Genomic DNA, 17,920 nt, shown 5'->3' with positions numbered 1-17,920 from the left:
CAGCCCCACACTGGGCCTCAGAATCCTCCAATCAGGATCCCTCTAAGATCCCTCCATTCAGGCAGCCTACTCCACCCTCATTCGGGCTATCTGGCTCCCTGAAACCATTTCCCCGCTCAGGCATGGTTCCCCCAGGACCTTTGGCCACACAGGCCCTGGCCTCACCTCCAAGGCCAATTGATACCTCAGACCCTCAGCTCTGGGTGTCCCTCGTGATGGGCCCCTGGCCCTTTTGAACATTCTGGTCCTGGCCCTAGCATTGACCACTCGAGGATATCCTACATCAGACCTCTGCCACTAGCCCTTTCACTCTCTTGGATCTGCCTTCTGGTCCATACTAGGGGTTACCCGCCTGGTTGTGGGAGCTGGGGTAACTCACACCATGACTGGTGTTCCAGGGTCTCACAGGGGCTCTCACTCCCCACCTGGAGCAGCATGTCATTGTACTCTCTCTCTATATATAAACATACTGGGCTCTCAGTCCTCTGGTTTTCCCCCCCTTTACTGGGGTTCCTCATCTCTGCCCCCTCACTGGGGCTCCACACAGGCCCCTGGCTCCTCATTTGGGGCTCCGCACCGCTCCCCTCACTTGGGGCCATGGGGCTTTGCTCCCCAGTGGGCTCAGGGGGCCGTAGCCATGCCTGGCCCCAACTATCTTTCCTCAGGGTTCTGCCCCCTCACAAGGCTCAGGTGGCCTCAGCCATGCCTGGCCCCCACTCTCCCTCCTCAGGGTCTCTTGAGGTCTTGCACCCCAAAGGGATCAGGTTGCTGCAGCCATGTCTGGTCCTCCCAACTCTCACTCCTTGGGTCTTGCACCCCACAGGGCTCAGGTGGCCACAGCCGTGCCTGGCTTCCACTCTCCCTCCTTGGGGTCTTACATACCACAGGGCTCAGGTGGCCACAGCCGTGCCTGGCCCCCGCTCTCCCTCCTCAGGGTCTTATAAGCCCCCCGGGCTCAGGTGAACATAGCTGTGCTTGACCCCCACTACTTCTGGTATTACTTAAACACACCCGAAGGTGAGGGCTAGGGTTAAGGCGCCCCTTCTCACCTTTCACTGGGGTTATCAATGGCCTGGCATTTCCTGGAGGCTCCTGCACCACTGAAAGCCCAACCAGGCCACCCACTCCTGGCAGGGTGCAGTTTTAGGTTATGCCCAGGACCAGGAGCCTCCAAGCCATCCCCTACAGCTCCTTCCCTTACCTCCAGGATGATACATGAAGCCTTGCAAGCAGGCGATGCTGCTGCCAGGCAATGTTGCTGCCCACCAGTAGGGAACTGATCTGTTTATATAGGCAGCCAGGGATCTAAAATGGCTGCCACAATCAAGCACCTGCTGACTGCTTGGCCCAGATTTTAAAGTGGAAGGTACCAACAGTGCCCTGCCGCATATCTCCCCCCTTAAAATGGTACCTGGGGGAGGTTTCCCTGCTGCTCCCCCAAAACAGGCCTCCCTCAGAGCCTGTGAGAGCCCCCAAAGGTACTCCGCCACAGGTATCATCAACTCATTGGGCCTGAAAGCAGTGAAAAGACTTGGTCCAAAGTCTGATGCATATTCAAAAATATTACTGTGGTCATTTTCCATTTAAGAGAAATTGTGAGCAGAAAGGAAGTCTGAACTAAAAGGAAACAGTAAAAAATGAAGTAGTGGGCATGGTAGAAAAATACATCAATTTTGAAAGAAAGAGAAGGAAAAATACAATAGAAAGTCAGTACTATGTAAAATACTATGGATCAGGTTTTCAGCTGTTATCATGTGGCTTCACTTCATTGACAGAAATGGAATTTCACTGATCAGATGCAACGTTGTGCCCAAAATACAAAATGTGATTAAAGTACATCCACTTGTGCCAACCTGGCTTTTGGTGAATGCCTAACAATTTTTTGTTTAACTGAACCAGAGGGAATCAAGGACTAAATTATGATGAAAGTTGTTAGTGAACATTGCCAGGTCTTCCTAAATCAGAAAAATTTCTGCCATTTTTTATTTATCTATTTGTCTACCTGCATGGTTATTTATTTCTTTTCCCTTCATCTCTTTTCTTTTCCACTTCAACTTCATATATCTGTGGACATTCAGCATAAAGATATTGCTGAGATAGTACTAAGATGCAGGTTAAAACCAACTTGGAATAAAGCAGAAAAGCATCTCAGTGGTGTCTACATACATGCTGATGCACTGTGATCCTGCCTTTTTATTTAAAAGATAATTTTCAGGGAAAGTATCTTCTTCCCAAAATTTTTCCATTGGAAAACTGAAAAACTTGAAGAGATCAGCTTGTTTTGTTTTGTTTTTTAAATCTAAAGTCTAAATTATCTACTAAAAATATTGATTAAAGTAAATTGTTGTTGTTTTCATCTCTTTCCCAAAGAGAAAAAAAAAATCACACTAGTACTAAGCTGTAGTAATTCCATAGGCCCCAGTTCAACCAGGTATGTAACTGCCTGAATTTAAACTTGTGAGCAGTCCTACTGACTTTGTTATAAGCACTCACAAGCTTAAAATTAGGTACATGCTTACCTGCCTGACAGGGCACTTTAAAAAATGGGTTGAATATGTGGAGATAAAAGAAAGTAAGAACACTACCATTAAGCATGCAGAAAACCCTATATCAAATAAATAAGCCGAATTCTTTTAGATAGTATGGGCCGTGTCTACATGAGCAGAAGACTGTGAAGTTGTTATTGCACAGTCATTTAGTACTTGCATAACCAAGTAGTAAATGACTGATTTACTGTGTATTAGCATCCCCACGTTTTTTTTTCAGATGCTACTGTGCAGTGGTGTTGCATCACAGTTAGTGTCCATCAACACTACTGTACAGTAGCATACCTCCCCAAAGATTGTCACCTTGTTGTGGTGGAGAGGCTTGCATGTTCCAATGACCCTGAGAGTGATGCCGTCGGGAGCCCATGTGTCAGGACAGGGGTGTCCTTTAGCAGCTGCGTCCATGACTTTACAGCCCCTTTTAGGATACCCTCTGCTCACCATGGTGGGGAGGGGGCTAGAAAAGGTGCCTCAAAAATAGGCTGTCCTGTCTCTCTTGGCTGGGAAACTGCACCCAGCAGGGTGACCAGTCCTACTGTCAAAATAAGGAAAAGCTAAACTTTGGAACCTGGAATGTAAGAATGCTCATCAACAACCCAAAGAGTGATCACCCAGTAAGACAAACTGCCATTGTGGCTTGGGAGTTAGTGAGGCATAACATCAACATCACTGCTTGCAGCAAAACCCAGCTGTCCAGAATGTATTTTCATTATGGATTCCTATTTGAAATCTCTGGGTTTATCTTGTGAATTATGTGTAGGTGTTTGCACATCTAATAGTGCTAATATTGTGCTGTACCCTGTAGCACCCTTAAGGATCACACAGCACCCTATGATGTCACATCACCCAGTTGAGTCACTGGCTTAAATGGAAGTTAACACATCCCTGCTGCTAATAGGTACCCTTCACCCATTTTATGAAAAATGTCAGCATCTGCTTTCCATAACTGTTTTTCATTTGCAATTCTTAGAAAGAAGTTATCTTCAAAATACTGGGAAGCAAGCTATTGATAATGATGGTCATATATATAAGTAGGAACTGTTAGACCCCGACTCCATGTGGCACCCAACGACTAGGGAGACAGTGGTCCAATCGCTCATGGATCATGTTACTCATTAACCAAAGCAAGCAGGGAGCAAATGCTACTTGTACACATTGCTTGCAACAGCTTTATTTAGCATGGAGACAGCTTCGGGCGAGCTCCCTCACATACACACAGCCTGTGAACATGGGGAGCAGCCCTGAACATTAGTTTTTTTTCACATTTTATACACCTTGGTTTCTACTCATTAAAATTCACTGTGCTCTCATCCCTCCTTCGGTTCCAACCATTTCTTCTCCCATCTCACACTAGCTCTGTTTACTGTTTGCCTCATTAGCATGGTATTGTCTATGCGTTTCATTCATTTACATGCCTCTCTGCTAAGAGCACACGTGTAAGACTTTGACCTCCGCTTCCTTCGCTCACTTGCTGGTTCTTTCTGGTTTCTTGCTGACTTCAGCACCATCTCCAAGGTTTTGCTTCTGCTTTATCTCCTGACAATAGCTGGCAGGTTGCATCTTGTTCTTCACACTATGCTCCCCCTCTATGTGACATTGGTCAGGCCACAACTGGATTACTGTGTCCAGTTCTAGGCACCGCACTTCAGGAGGGATGTGGACAGCATTGAGAGGGTCCAGAGGAAGGCCACTCACATGATTTAGGGACAGCAGGGCAGACCGTATGAGAAGAGGCTATGGGACCTTAACCTGTTCAGCCTTTGCAAGAGAAGGCTGAGGGGGGACCTGGTGGCCGTCTATAAACTTACTAGGGGGGACCAGCGGGGTTTGGGAGAGACCTTGTTCCCCTGAACGCCTCCCGGAGTAACAAGGAATAATGGCCATAAACTGCTAGAGAGTAGGTTTAGCCTAGACATCAGGAGGCACTACTTCACAGTCAAGGTGGCTAGGATCTGGAACCAACTTCCAAGGGAAGTGGTGATGGCTCCTACCGTGGGGGTCTTTAAGAGGAAGCTTGACGTTTACTTGGCTGGGGTCATTTGAGCCCAGTTTTCTCTCCTGCCCATGGCAGGGGGTCGGACTAGAAGATCTACAAGGTCCCTTCCGACCCTACATCTATGAATCCCATTGTTAGAAAACTGCTTGCTTAAACATTTGCAAAGTTAGTTACTTTTAATATATCATCCTGCCTTGTGACCAGCAGCTTTTGCTGAGACACATACAAGCCTTTATTCAGCTGCAAATCCAGTGCTCCCCAAGATCCAAATATTGTCACCCTAACACTCCCTCACAGAATTAGTATATGCAGCAAAAAAGAAACCTAGCCAATTCTCCAAAGGTCATCACTTTCTCTGCACAATACACCCCTTGGGCCTGGCAAGGTAGATGGTGCTTTGTGTTACTTGGACAAAGGACTGACCTTTTTGCCCATCGTTGGTAATGAGTGAGACAGTGCTTAGGCTATTTGCTTTCCTGCCTGGGACCAAGCCAGAAACTGGGACGATGGTACCATAGGAATATTTTCTGCTTTTGCATTGGCATGAATATGCAGCTGAATATTAACTAGATGCTTGGTGCTACTGTAGCACTACTAGTGCCTCTCCATTTTGTAAAAGTTTGGATAAATTATAAGGGTTAGGACTTTTTATTAACTTGCCATGGAAACTGGGTATGCTGTTTGCATAGGAAGGCCCTGGTTTTCCTTTGGATTTTATCATTTCACTTTGTATTTCTAATCTTTGCATAAATTTGGGGAATTAATAAAATGACATTACATTACTATTTATACTATACAAATTAAAATACATTAATTTTAACACAAACAAAACAAAAACAAGGGGGCAAAAGGGAAACAAAGGATGACAATAAAACAAACAATTCAATAGCCTTCTTGATTTTTGGCACGGCTGAACTCTGCGAAGTGATGCTCTGCATGATGTATCATTTTTGTAGCCATTCTTCAGGTATTTTATAGCTTATTAAGAAGTGTCGCTTTACATTTCATAGTTCATCATAGTTGACATCACAATTACTTATAATAACAGCATTTTAAAGACGTAGTAAAACACAATCATTACACATGACACAGTCAAGCTTGATTTTTTTCTTGTCTTCAGTGGTAGTTCCATCCTGTAAAACACAAGGACAAAAAGGGAGGGGCTCACCCCTTCTCATTAGTTTGTTTATACACTGTGGCTGGCTTTGCTTGGCTTATAGCCAGGTTGGCACTTATTTAAAAATTTCTCCTCCTTGCACCTTGCAGAGGCTGCTTTTACAGCAGTGTTCTTCTCTTAAAGTGGCGGGCATTTCATGCCACACATCTCTTTTTCTTGTCTTACACCAAAAGTCTTTTCTGTTGGAGTATGCTCCCCTTAGCTTTTTGTTAATGAAGGATAACTTACAAGGAGGTGAGAGCTAAGGTTTTTAAGGCACTTTATATTTGCCTCTGCTGCTTCCCTAGGGTGGTTATTATGCAGCATTTTGTAGAGCCTACCCTGCTACAGGTAGCTCTATTATAGTAACCACACCTAGGAGGGTGGCAGTTTTAGGTCATTCTTAGGATTAAACTCTCTACTCTCCTGCTCTGTTCTTCTTTACTTCTTATGGGCACAGCCTCTCACTTCTGGGCTTCTTGGCCCCCCCCCAGGTCAGTTGAGATTGCAAGCTCCCAGCTCTGGCAGCTTTAACAGTGATCTTCTTCTTTGTTCCCCTTCTCTGGACTGCTCGATCACTTGATTTTTTAGGGCTCTGCAGACTCTTTATTTGATTTTTATTTTTCCTTTTTCTCTCTCTTTAGCAACTCTTTTGAATCCTAACACTTTTTCTAGGTTTTACTTAACTTTTAGTTTTCCTTTTCCTTAATAGATTTTAATCATAACTCTTTCTGGGCTACAGGCTTCATAGTTCATTCTCATCAGTGGCACCTTCTTGCCTTGATCTTTGCAAATCAACTTATCCATCAAATTTCTTTCTTTTACAGCTGTACAGCTCAGCAAGCTCCACTTTAGGACTAAGAAATTATCTTTTAAAGACCGTGGGTGACAAATTACACACTACACACAATCCCTTTAAGAAAACTTTTCCTACCTTAAAAAGGAAACTTTTAAACTCTGCCTTTTCAGAGAAAAACAAAACACGCCTCTGATAAGCTCCCTCCTCTTTCCCTGCTCAGAGTAACTCATTAATTCTGGGCAATGATCTCTCTTTACACAGCTGTACCCTGATGTTTCCTAATCAAGCTGTTACACTGTTGTAACAATCTCTATCTTTTCTAGGCTTTTCACTGTTCCTGGAGGGGCAGGAGGGAGAACCAAACTTCCCTTCACTTCTAATCACAAATTCTCTGCCACTGCAGAGAATAACTAGTAACATACCTCATCTCTTTCTGTGCTAGTTTTGCCTCTATTTTCTGGTACACACAGGATTCTAGAGTGTATGTATTACATGTCTCTAATTATCTTTGATTTTTTCTGAAGCTACACTGCCTGTATAACACTTTATCTTGCTATAACCTACATTGCCAACTTACACTTTACAAACTTCACAGCAAAAACACACCTGCTTTTGTTCTTTTTGCATAGAAGACTGTAATTATTCTCCCAAGGACCTTAGAGTTAAAGGACCCTGTTCATTCATACAGTCTTTCCAGCAGAGAGCTGACTTCCTTTGCTTTCTAGCTTCCTATTGTAAACACAACAGGAGGTTCTTACTTAATTCTAAGCAGATCACAGCATATACTCATGTCCGCTACTCTGCCTGACATGGACAACCAAAATTTCCTGGTCAGAAGTAAAAAACAACATCTCCTGCACAATACTTATAACTTCAGTTACTTCCTATATAACTTTACCTTACTACAAGTTTCAGCTAACTCCTCTAAAACAGATCACTCTGCATCAACACATTCTCTGATCAGTCAGGTTACTACTCTTGCATCCTGGTGGAGTTGCCAATTGTTGGACTAGATTTGAACCCAGCACCTATACCTTTGTTTTGGATGGACACAATCCTCAGACTGACCACAACACCTGCCAGTTGATAATAGGTGAATTTATTGATACAGAACAAGAACAAAAAAGCAACAATACAGACAATTAAACAATTCTGTATCTACTAAGCCCAGAGCTGTCATAAGAATCCAGGTACACCTGGGCAGAGTGCAGGCTTTACTATGTCTCTTAGGTGTCAGCAGTCTGGAGGTGAAATCTTGAACGCTCTAAGCTAAAGCCTGGAGAGCAGTTGCTTTACAGAAGGCCTGCTTCCATGATCTATTGCATAAAATTCCCTAGGCCCAACTCTCGGCCATAATCCAAGCTGAGCTAGATGGATTCTCCTGGGGTCCCAGATCCCCATTCCGTTTAACCCAATTCTCAATAAAAACACAGAGGTCACCCTGACCCCACACACACAGAGGAAAATCCTCTGAACCCACTGCCATGCTACAGGGGAAGGGTAAAAGATGGGGTACAATAGCTGAGGCAGCCCAGGAGAACCTAGTTCATGCCGAGGTAGTCCAGGCCCAAGAGAACCTTGTACACCTGCAAGGCCTTACCCTGGTAGGATCGGGATGATCCGCCCCTTCCAAATGTGTGTTGAATCCTGCTGACTACACCAAGATGTTAGACCCTGACTCCATGCGGTGCCCAGCAACTAGGGAGACAACAATCCAATTGCTCATGGATCGTAACAGGAACGATTCAGTCTTACACTGAAAAATAGATTGCTTCCCCCCCTGCAGTCCCTTAAAACTGGTAATAATAATCTGAGCAAGGAATTGTTCAATGTTAGTAAAGGTATTGGATTTTGACTTTGAGCAGAAAATAACTTGCCTATAGATTTGTTCAGAATCATGTAAGGCATGCACATAGTTAAAGTTTGTTCCTTATTTCTTAAGAGATAATGGGAAATTATTTGCAGTAGCTCAAGGCCGCAGCAAAACAAATTGATAATATTAAGGAAAAGAGACACAATATTAAATGCATTTTTGCATGTTGCTTGTATTCAATGATCTGCAGAATCCGTCTAGTCCATCTGGCCTGCAGGCCATGGGTTGCCAATCCCTGATTTAAAGCAGATAAACTCAAATCATTACCAATAATGATTTATTTTTTTGTTGCAGACTCTCAATTGCAGGGCCTATGGCAGGGTTGGGGTGGGAAAAAATGAGAGTACAGTTATATCAAGTCCTCAAGCTTGGGGAGCTGCCAAATTTGTGAGAATTGCAAGTACCTTATGTAATAAAGTGTGGCAATTAAGTCTGATCTCTATAAATGTATTTAAAATCTTATAAAATCAGCTTAAAATTCAAATAACATTTCTATATTTCCTGCTTCCCAAATGGGAGGTGCCCCCCATGAGAAAGTACCAGACCCCCAAATTTATTTCACAAGTCCTACTCAAGGGCTCAAACACAACTTTGCAATCCAGCCCCATTGAGCATGTAGCTGTTCCATCCATAAAGCCTTGGAATGGGGTTCAGTCAGAAATCAGCTCCTAACTCCATCTTGCTCTGAGCCATGGAAGCCATTTCCTTTCACAACATACTCCTCGTGTCTGCAATGGCACAGTTGTACTTGCCAGCACGTTGAAGTGGATGAGCCAAGGTTCCTCCACCTTGTATCAGTGGCTGTGCCCCCAGGCCTGAAGCTAGAGCATGATGATATGAGTACTTAAGGGGGAACTTAACTTTTGTGCATGCCTGCAAAAGCAGTCCTATGACTGAACCCAAGTCAATGCAATAGAGTTCGGTAGAAAACATGGAGACCTTTAGGAATTAAAGCCACCTTGACTGTTTTAAATTTATTTTTCAGGGAGTGTTTATCTTCAGTGCTGTCCAGATGACTCCTCTTACTATGGGGAACTATGTTTTCCCAACATGGGGCCAAGGGGTTGGCTGGCTTATGGCTCTTTCTTCTATGGTGCTGATTCCAGGCTATATGGCATACATGTTTCTTACTTTAAAAGGCTCCTTAAAACAGGTAGGTCACTATTTTTCAGGCGCATTTATTTATTGATTTATTTTTGCAAGATATTTATTGGGATATCTGGCGAGATTGGTATGTTGTTGCTTCCCATCATTTATCATTTTAGCTCAGGCATTTTATAGCAAATATAAGAACATGAAACCAAGAATGTCAGCATGAAAAATAATAAGGCTAATGGTATTCTTAAAGACTTTATATAGTAATGCAGCTGTTGGTATAACAGATATCACTATTATTAGGCCCTATCAGTTCCAAAAACTTGGCTTCCTAGCACTTTATGCCTGGCAAACCAAATAGCAATGTTGATATATATGATCAAAATGATATCTAATTTGCCCCAATACAAAACTGATCATTTCTGCCTATGTCCTGGTTCTTGATCAGTGTGTAAGTGCAGAATACTGTGACTGAGGTAGCTCTTGCCCATAAGAACTGACTGCCTATATTCAGTGGAAAGGTATAGGCATTATAATTTTACCAATATAAGTGATCAAAAACCAGTTTATACCCATAATATAACAAGTTCAGCATACAGACTTGTTTAAAAATGACAGAACACAGTCTATGATTTGCACCCCTCTCCCACCTCTGCCACCACCAAAGGGCAAATGTGTGTTCTGTTGCCTACTGATCTAAACTATGCTGCTTACAGAAAACTATGTGACTTAGATTGATTCTGCAACAGGCTTTTTGAATGTCCATACTGTGATTGCACATGCAAATAATGCTGTATGATAGGGCCAGCAGTCTACATTGGCATCGTGCATAATCTTCTAATATAACATAGCCCAGGAATGGCCAAAATATGGCCTGTGGGCCAGATCTGGTCCATAGAAGGACTTTGTCTTGCCCATGGTGGGTCCCTTGGTCCTGCCTGGACCAGGCACCGTCCAGCTTGTGGCATGTCCCACTGTCCCCTGGGCATGCAGTGGAGCTGGGGTGGCTCCACAGCTGGACTGCCTTTCTAGACAGCCCAGGTGGTGGTGGCAGCTTCTTCTGGCTCTTGCCACCAATGGGCCCCCACCCCATAGTGGGAACCTGCATACCTCCTTTGGACTTGGTCCAGCCAGAGAAGACCAGCTCCTGACCAACCAGAATCCATGTGCACAGCCCTGACCTGACCTGCCCCGTGCCTGCTCTGGACTGCTTCCACACATTGAGCAGCAGCAGAAGCAGTGGCCAGGCAGAAGCTGCTGTTCAATGTGGGGGAAAAGTGACCCCTCCCCTTCACTGCTGCTAGGCCCTTCTTGCTGCTGTTGCAGCTGCCCAGAGCCCATGCCTGAGCTGTCCTGCATCTCCTCTGCACTGCTACTGCTGGTTGGCCTGGAGGTGGTGGTAAGGAGCCACAGGGCAGCCCAGGCACAGGTTCTGGGTAGCTGTAGTAAGGAGGACCTGGCAGTGGTGAGGGGGAGGGGTTGCATTTCCCCCACGCTGCATTTCTACCCAGCCACTGCTCAGTGTGGGCAGGGAGTCTGGATCAGGCACAGGGTGGGCTGGGGTTGGGGCTGTGTGCATGGGTTCTGGCTCATTGGCTCCAGTTGGGGCAAGTCTGGTGAGGGCTGGGGTCGGGGCTGCAGCTGTGAGCTGTTGATGGTGCAAGAGAGGAGCATCAGGGTGCATGGGCTCCAGGCTGTTGTGGCAGGGTAGGGAGGGGTGCTGACCAGCCCACGGCAGCTGCCCAGAACTCCACAGGCCCAAATAATTATCTATCCTGGCACAGGATATTTCAACCTGTAATCTGTTCCTTGCTTGACATAAACTTCCTGTCTGATTGGAATAATTCAATAAACCTAATCTTTGAGACAAATACAGGATGTTTTGTTTTGCCCTTTTTATATCTTAAATAAAGCTACAATCACAAACATTTGCTCACATGAAGTTTTCTGTTGGCTGCTGCTTACATTTGGAACATTCACTTCTAATTAGAGCATGTTCGGAATTTTACAATGAAAAGGTTTTGTCAGAAAATGTCAGTTCACTGAAAATGAAACATTTGATAAAAATAAACCAGTTTCAACAAAGAGTTAACTGGGAAAGATTTTTTAGGTTCAAGATGGAATTTCTGGTGAGAAAAAGAGAGCTCAGAAGAGCCAACAAATGAGCAGTGAGGATATTTATCTGGAATATGGGAGACCTAAATCCCTTCTCTACCAGATTCAGACTTGTCCTTGAACAACACTTAAACCTTATACTGGGTTTGTGTACATGAAACACTTTACTTGAGATTAGAAATTATTACTGCATAATAAGCATCACTGTGTACATGTGCAGATGCTTTCTGCATTTAGCTCTAATCATGAGTAAATATGCTACTTGTAAATACAGGTAGCCAATTTCTTCTCAATTTATTCTCAAGTACTTACTGAGCAATAGTGCACACGTAGATGCCTGACTGGGAGCATATTTGCTCCTAGTCAGCAGGGGGTGGGAGATTGCTCCCTGCCCTTAGAAGCTTCCTGCTGTTGGGGTGGGCTCTTCCACTGGAGCCCAGGCAGGGACAATCTTCCCCTGCCCCACCAGTGGGCAGCTCCCAGCCCCCACTCCATGATTGCAGGTCTGGGACCAAGAGATAAGGATCTTCCAGTACAAGCTCTGTGGTTGCGGGACCTGGGCTGGGAGATTCTTCTCTCCCAGCACTGGCCCTGTGACTGTGGAGCTGGTGCTATGAGATTCTTTTGTCCCAACACTGGCTCTAGTTGTGGTACTGGTAATGGTCTGTGGTCATGGGGCAGTGCTCTGTTGTCATGGGGCCAGAGCTGGGAGAAATATTTCACAAATATACTTTTTTTTATAGAAAGACTATGATAAGGTCTTAAATTAAAAGATTCGGTGGCCTGTATTCTACAAAGGATGAGGCTAGATGACCATATCCTCTTTTTCTGGCCTCATAACCTGTGCACCTCAAAAAATAAAATCCATTGTGAAACAAGTATATATGTGTATATCTATATATGTATGTGTGTGTGTATGTATGTATGTATGTCCAAGTTCTCTGGTGTTTCAAAGAAAGATTTTTAGCAAAGCTACAGAGTTATATTTTTTCACTTAGCCTTAAAGACTCATTGATGTGTCATGGAAATCCATGGAAAATGTTGCTGTTATCTCATTATTTGAATCTTTCTTGCTCTTTGTTTTAGCTATTTGTTTTTGCTATAATGTGAGAGGCAAGTATTTTTTGAGTGATATTTTTTATTGGATGGACTGCATGGTTGGGATAAAGTTAGTTAGACAACCTTTTGAAGGCAGGGTATTCTTCATCAGGACACCTGATTATGTTATATTTATGTGTATATTACTATAATATTTACATAAAGCTAGAATCTTGTTACTTATGGAGATAGCTGTTGCTTTGGCTCTGCTTTTTAAGCCCATAATAGAACTTGATTTGTTTGGTTATCCTTCATATAATTCCATATAGAAAGGTTTGATAAATGACTATAAGATGATAAAAGCAGACTACTGATACTAGTATTTATCTTAAAGTTTGTTATTAACACAGCTATTGAAAGTGTTTACTTATAAGCAAACTGTTAATCTTTTTGATTAAGTCTACAGCATTTGATCAGCACTTTTTTATAAGGGATTACTAAAGGTTTTAATAAAAGGTAAAAAGCCATATGTGGTATGCCTAGATGCTTATCTAGACAAACCAGCTCAGAAAAAGCAATACTGACAAAAATGTTTAGGCAGAACTCTAAATCTTGCTGGAGCATCAAAATCTGCTAATTAATTTTAAAACATTCACTTTATATTTGTTGCATCATTACTGGACCCCAGGTAGGATCAGAAGTGGAAGGACTGAAACATTCTTTAGCTGAACCCCACTGCAATGTTGATGAAGAGCAGGAAGCGCTCATATGAACTGTAGAGGTTGTATTCTTATAAATGGGCACATACACACATGCAGTTAATAAGAACCAATAAACTCCAGAGCTTATTGCTTTGGAACATGTTGCTCCAAGGCATGCTGTTTGAACATGCATCCATGACTGCAGCATGTTGAGCTGCAGTAGAGCAGCTCTGGCTCCCCACCCACCCAACCCCCCCGGCCCTCCCCCGGCTCAGTGTGCTGCAGAGGATCTTGCTGGGGTATGAGGCTACTCCACTGCAGGGCTAGTCAGCAGGCAGCCCCCTCACTGAAGCACCCTCATGCCCCAGGAAGGGCAGATTCTATATGTATGCTGCTGCTGCATAAAAAACTCCACAGCAGGATAGTACCTGTATTTACAAGTGCTATCCTTTAGGGCTGTGCAAAGCTCCAGGCGCTGATTCAATTCAGAGGAGAATTCAGCCTGATTTGGTGGCTGAATCTCAGAATCTGAATCGAATCAGGGGACCAGTTAAAGGTCCAAATTGATTCAAAGCTCTCCAAATTGATTTGGAAAAGATTCAGAGAGCTTCCATGATTTGGGTAGTCCCCACCCACTGCAGCAGGAGCTGGATCCGGACTCCAAGCTGGTAAGTAGGGGGCAACGGGGGGGAGGGGGGGGCTAGAGGAAGGGGGAGGGGACCTTGGGGGGACCCCCACCAGGCCCCATCCGCTACTTGCTCCCCCAGCCCTCCTGAGCTCCCCCCAACCCCTGTCCACTCCCCCAGGTTCCCCCCACCCCCGTATCTGTCCTGCCTGGCCTCAGCTCCCAGGCCTTGAAAAAAAAGCCCCCACTCACTGGGTGCTGCTGGATGGGGGGATGATACCTGCTGCCCCCCACAGCCCCATGCCACATGGGGTGCTCTGTCACAATCCTCCGGACCCCTGCCCACTGTCCCAGCCCCCCCACCCCCCCATGGCTGCTCTGCCCAACCCAGCTCCCGGCCCTTTAAGAAAAAAACCCTCAAAACCCAGACTCACTGGCTGCTACAGTGGCTTCAGGGCTTCTGGGGGCTTGTGCACAGCCTCCCACATAGTGTGCAGCAGTTGGGGGGGCAGTGGGGATTGCGCCCCTGCTGAGCAGGAGCCAGCGAATCTGGGTTTTTTTTGTTTTGTTTTGTTTTGTTTTGTTTTTAAAGGGCCAGAGCTGGAGTGGTCAGGGCAGCCATGGGGTGGAAGGGCTGGGAGAGCAGGTGAGGCTTGGGGGGCTTGTGGCAGAGCCCCCCACATGATGTGGGGCAGTGGGGGGCAGCAGGGATCACCCCCCCCCCCACCTGGCAGCACCTGGTGAGTGGGTTGTTTTTTTTTCCCAAAGAGCTAGGAGCTGGGGCAGGTGGGGCAGCCATTGCCAGGGCTGGGAGAGCAGGCAGGGAATGGGGCCTGTGTGATTCAGAGATTCAGCTCATTCAGCAGCAGCTGAATATCTGAATTAGATCTGGCCGAATTGATTCAGGACAGTGATATGAATCACCAAATTGAATCACTGTTCCCGAAATCGGCCAAATCCAAAGTGAATACTAGCTGCTTCTCACAGGCCTGCTATCCTGCTGCAGAGGTAATTAGTTTACTCCAGCCTAATAGGGGCACAAGTGTGGATGTGCAATGTTTAGCGTGGAGCTTATTAGTCTACTCCACAGTAAATGTCTCATGTAGATACACCCACTGTCTCTATTTTCTGTCCTATTTTTTTCTTAAATTAAGAGAAAATGGGAGTGCATCTTGAATTCAAGGTTATCTTATAATGGAAGGAATATGATAGATTTGACTTGAATGAAAAATGTATCCAGTAATCTTATTTCATTCTTTTTAAAATAGCGTATCCAAGTAATGATTCAGCCAAGCGAAGACATAATTCATCCTGAAAGCGAGCCAGAACAAGCCCAGCAAAGCAACTCCGCCAACAAAGAAGCATATATTTAAATTTTGGTATTGGAAAGGTACAAATGGCATTCTGGAAAAAAGGAAAACAAAAATAGGTTGAATATGACCACAACTTTATGTCTGAGAATATAATCACCTACCTCTAGTGCCAAACAAAAAAACAAAAACAAAACAAAACAATAAGACCATCTCCACTATAAGGAAATCATTGTGGGTATGACCAAACTGTTTTGTGGGCTCAGATGTTAACAGTGTTTTGTGTTTTTTGGCAATCCACAGACTGTTAATATTTTTATCCTTTCACAATAAGAGTTGAATTCTTGCAATTTGTAAATTGACATGTAAGACATTTTTAATCTACCTTTTAGCACGACGATTTGAGGTTTTGTGCTGCTGACTTTTACTAGTTAATCAATATTTCTTATTGCCAAATCCCTAGACTGTTATTTCTGACTTTGCAGGAGTACAATTACATTTGAAAGTTGTTTCATATACAAGAATAAAGTATTTTGTATGCATATGATTTCTAGTAAGAAGTTTGCCCTTACAATTCATACTAGTAAAAGCTATTATATTTTCATCCTTTTAATGATAGTGAAATATACTTTATCTTTTAAAAGCAGTATTTTATTTTCATTTGTCATGCGTTAATACTCTATGAATTTCAGATGCATGTTATAGAGGCAAAATGTTTCATTTTGACATTTTTTAGGAAAATATGTGAGAATATCAAACTCTCTAGAGCTCTTACTAACATTCCCAGATAAAAGCAGTACATTTTTTTTGTATTCTCAATCTCAACCAGCCATTGCTTCTGTTTATACTTCGTCATTAACAACTATTTTACACTGCCACCATAACAGAAATCAAACAGTGTTTTAAATATGTACCATACTCCAAAAATTCTAATTTAGTGCTCTAAACCATGGATTATTCAATCTCTTAAGGGACTTTAAACTTGGTTTGTATTTAACAAGCAAATTATAAATCTTAAACTTTTTCTAGCATTTTGAAGACAGTTTTATTTTTAGGATTTTTATTTACATATACATTATTTATAGTGGTGAAGGTATGAGAGAAAGCTATTTCTATAATATAAAAACTCCAGTATAGACTCTTTGAGGCATTTCCTCTACAACTAAGAACTCCCAATGAAGATAATGGAAGTTCTTCCTGTGTAGACAATGTAAGATCAGGCCCTCTATCACATTTCTTGTTTGGCAGCTATAAGACAACAAGGGGCATGGAAAATGCAGTATTTGATGTTTGATTGTAAATGACTGTGACAGAACTGTGCAATGAAACCTGCTTTTCAGCAAACTTTTGTGCAACCTACAATATTAGATAGCACACAGATTATGTAGAATTATGTGAAAAAATAGCTGTGAATGTTGGTTTTTTTTGTTGTTTTTGTCTGAAGGTGACCAACATATGTTCTTGCAATAAGGTATTATTCTCAGAATGTCAAGTACATTATTGTAGTAAATATATACACACACACACACACACACACACACACACACATAGTTTAACCTAAGTCATGAAATCTCATAAACGAGTATTGTTTGGTAGCTCTTAACCTGTTTCATACAGTAGATCAGCTGTAAAATATTTTGAAATCTAAGATACACTCTAAATGTCTATAGATAAATGCAAAGTCTTGTAAGCTATCAGGGGGTAGAAAAAATAAACATACATCGTATGTATCACATATAATACATCCACATTATAATTGTGAATTTCATTAGACTAAGGATAAAAACCTTCAACTTTCTCTTTATTGTTTAATGTAATCAAGTCCCATGTTGTTCTAAGAAAAATGCAGTATTTAATGTTTGATTGTAAACAATTATGGCATATGTTTGGCAGACCTGCTGTTTAGCAAAAATCTGTACAAACTTATCATATATAGCACAAAATAGTGTTGTAGAACTACTGTGTGTAAACTGTGAATAGCTGTATCTTTTTGTAGTATCTACCCTAAAGAAGAAAAAAAATATTGTATGATCATATATGCTTTTTGCAATAAGGAATTATTATCTGAACACCAAGCAAATCTATCTCTATATAAAAAAAAATATATGTAATATATACATATTCTAAAATATATACAGAGCCTGTTTAAAAGAGTACAGTATTATTTAGTAAATTGAAAATTGTTCTATGGACCAAATGTAAAATATTTATAAATTAAGATGCATTTTAAATGTCTATAAATGGTGTCATATTTAAAGCACGGTTGTTATGTAAGTTTCCAAGAGTTTAGAGAAAAAAAAAATAAAGGTTATATTATACATTACATGAAATGCTATGTTATCTTTCTTAAGGTAAAAGTATCCAGTCAAATGATTTGTTTTCTTACTTGGAAATAAGTTCTAAATGTAAGAAATGACTGCATCACACTTTGCCTATGTCTTCATAAACATAGCACTATGCTAAATTAATTGGCAATTGGTATATAACTGGACAGTGAGTTTAAGCACTAGGGAGGTGATGTGTTAAATGATAGATTTTGGAGAGCACTAGAAGATATTTATTTCTGCTTTGCATGTTCAACTGTGATAAACTATTCTATTTATGAATACTCCTTGTTTGGAATAACTTCCTTAAAATCAATATTCAGCAATTTATGATGCCCAGCA

The 17,920-nt window shown here is 42.5% G+C and overlaps 1 protein-coding gene across 2 annotated transcripts in view; it reads left to right on the top strand.

Moving 5' to 3' along the window:
* The window catches only part of SLC6A1 (solute carrier family 6 member 1), a 147,160-nt gene extending 129,583 nt beyond the window's left edge, over positions 1–17,577 (top strand). For both annotated transcript variants that reach the window (XM_006264451.3, XM_059715989.1), the window contains exons 14-15: positions 9,356–9,523; positions 15,213–17,577. In XM_006264451.3, coding sequence (XP_006264513.1) covers positions 9,356–9,523; positions 15,213–15,317 — 273 coding nt within the window. In that variant the 3' untranslated portion in view covers positions 15,318–17,577. The remainder of the gene's footprint in view (positions 1–9,355; positions 9,524–15,212) is intronic.
* Positions 17,578–17,920: the final 343 nt, after the last annotated feature.

The sequence above is a fragment of the Alligator mississippiensis genome, chromosome 12, assembly GCF_030867095.1.
Source record: "Alligator mississippiensis isolate rAllMis1 chromosome 12, rAllMis1, whole genome shotgun sequence".
NCBI lineage: Eukaryota > Metazoa > Chordata > Crocodylia > Alligatoridae > Alligator > Alligator mississippiensis.
This window is presented reverse-complemented; position numbering and strand designations above follow the sequence as displayed.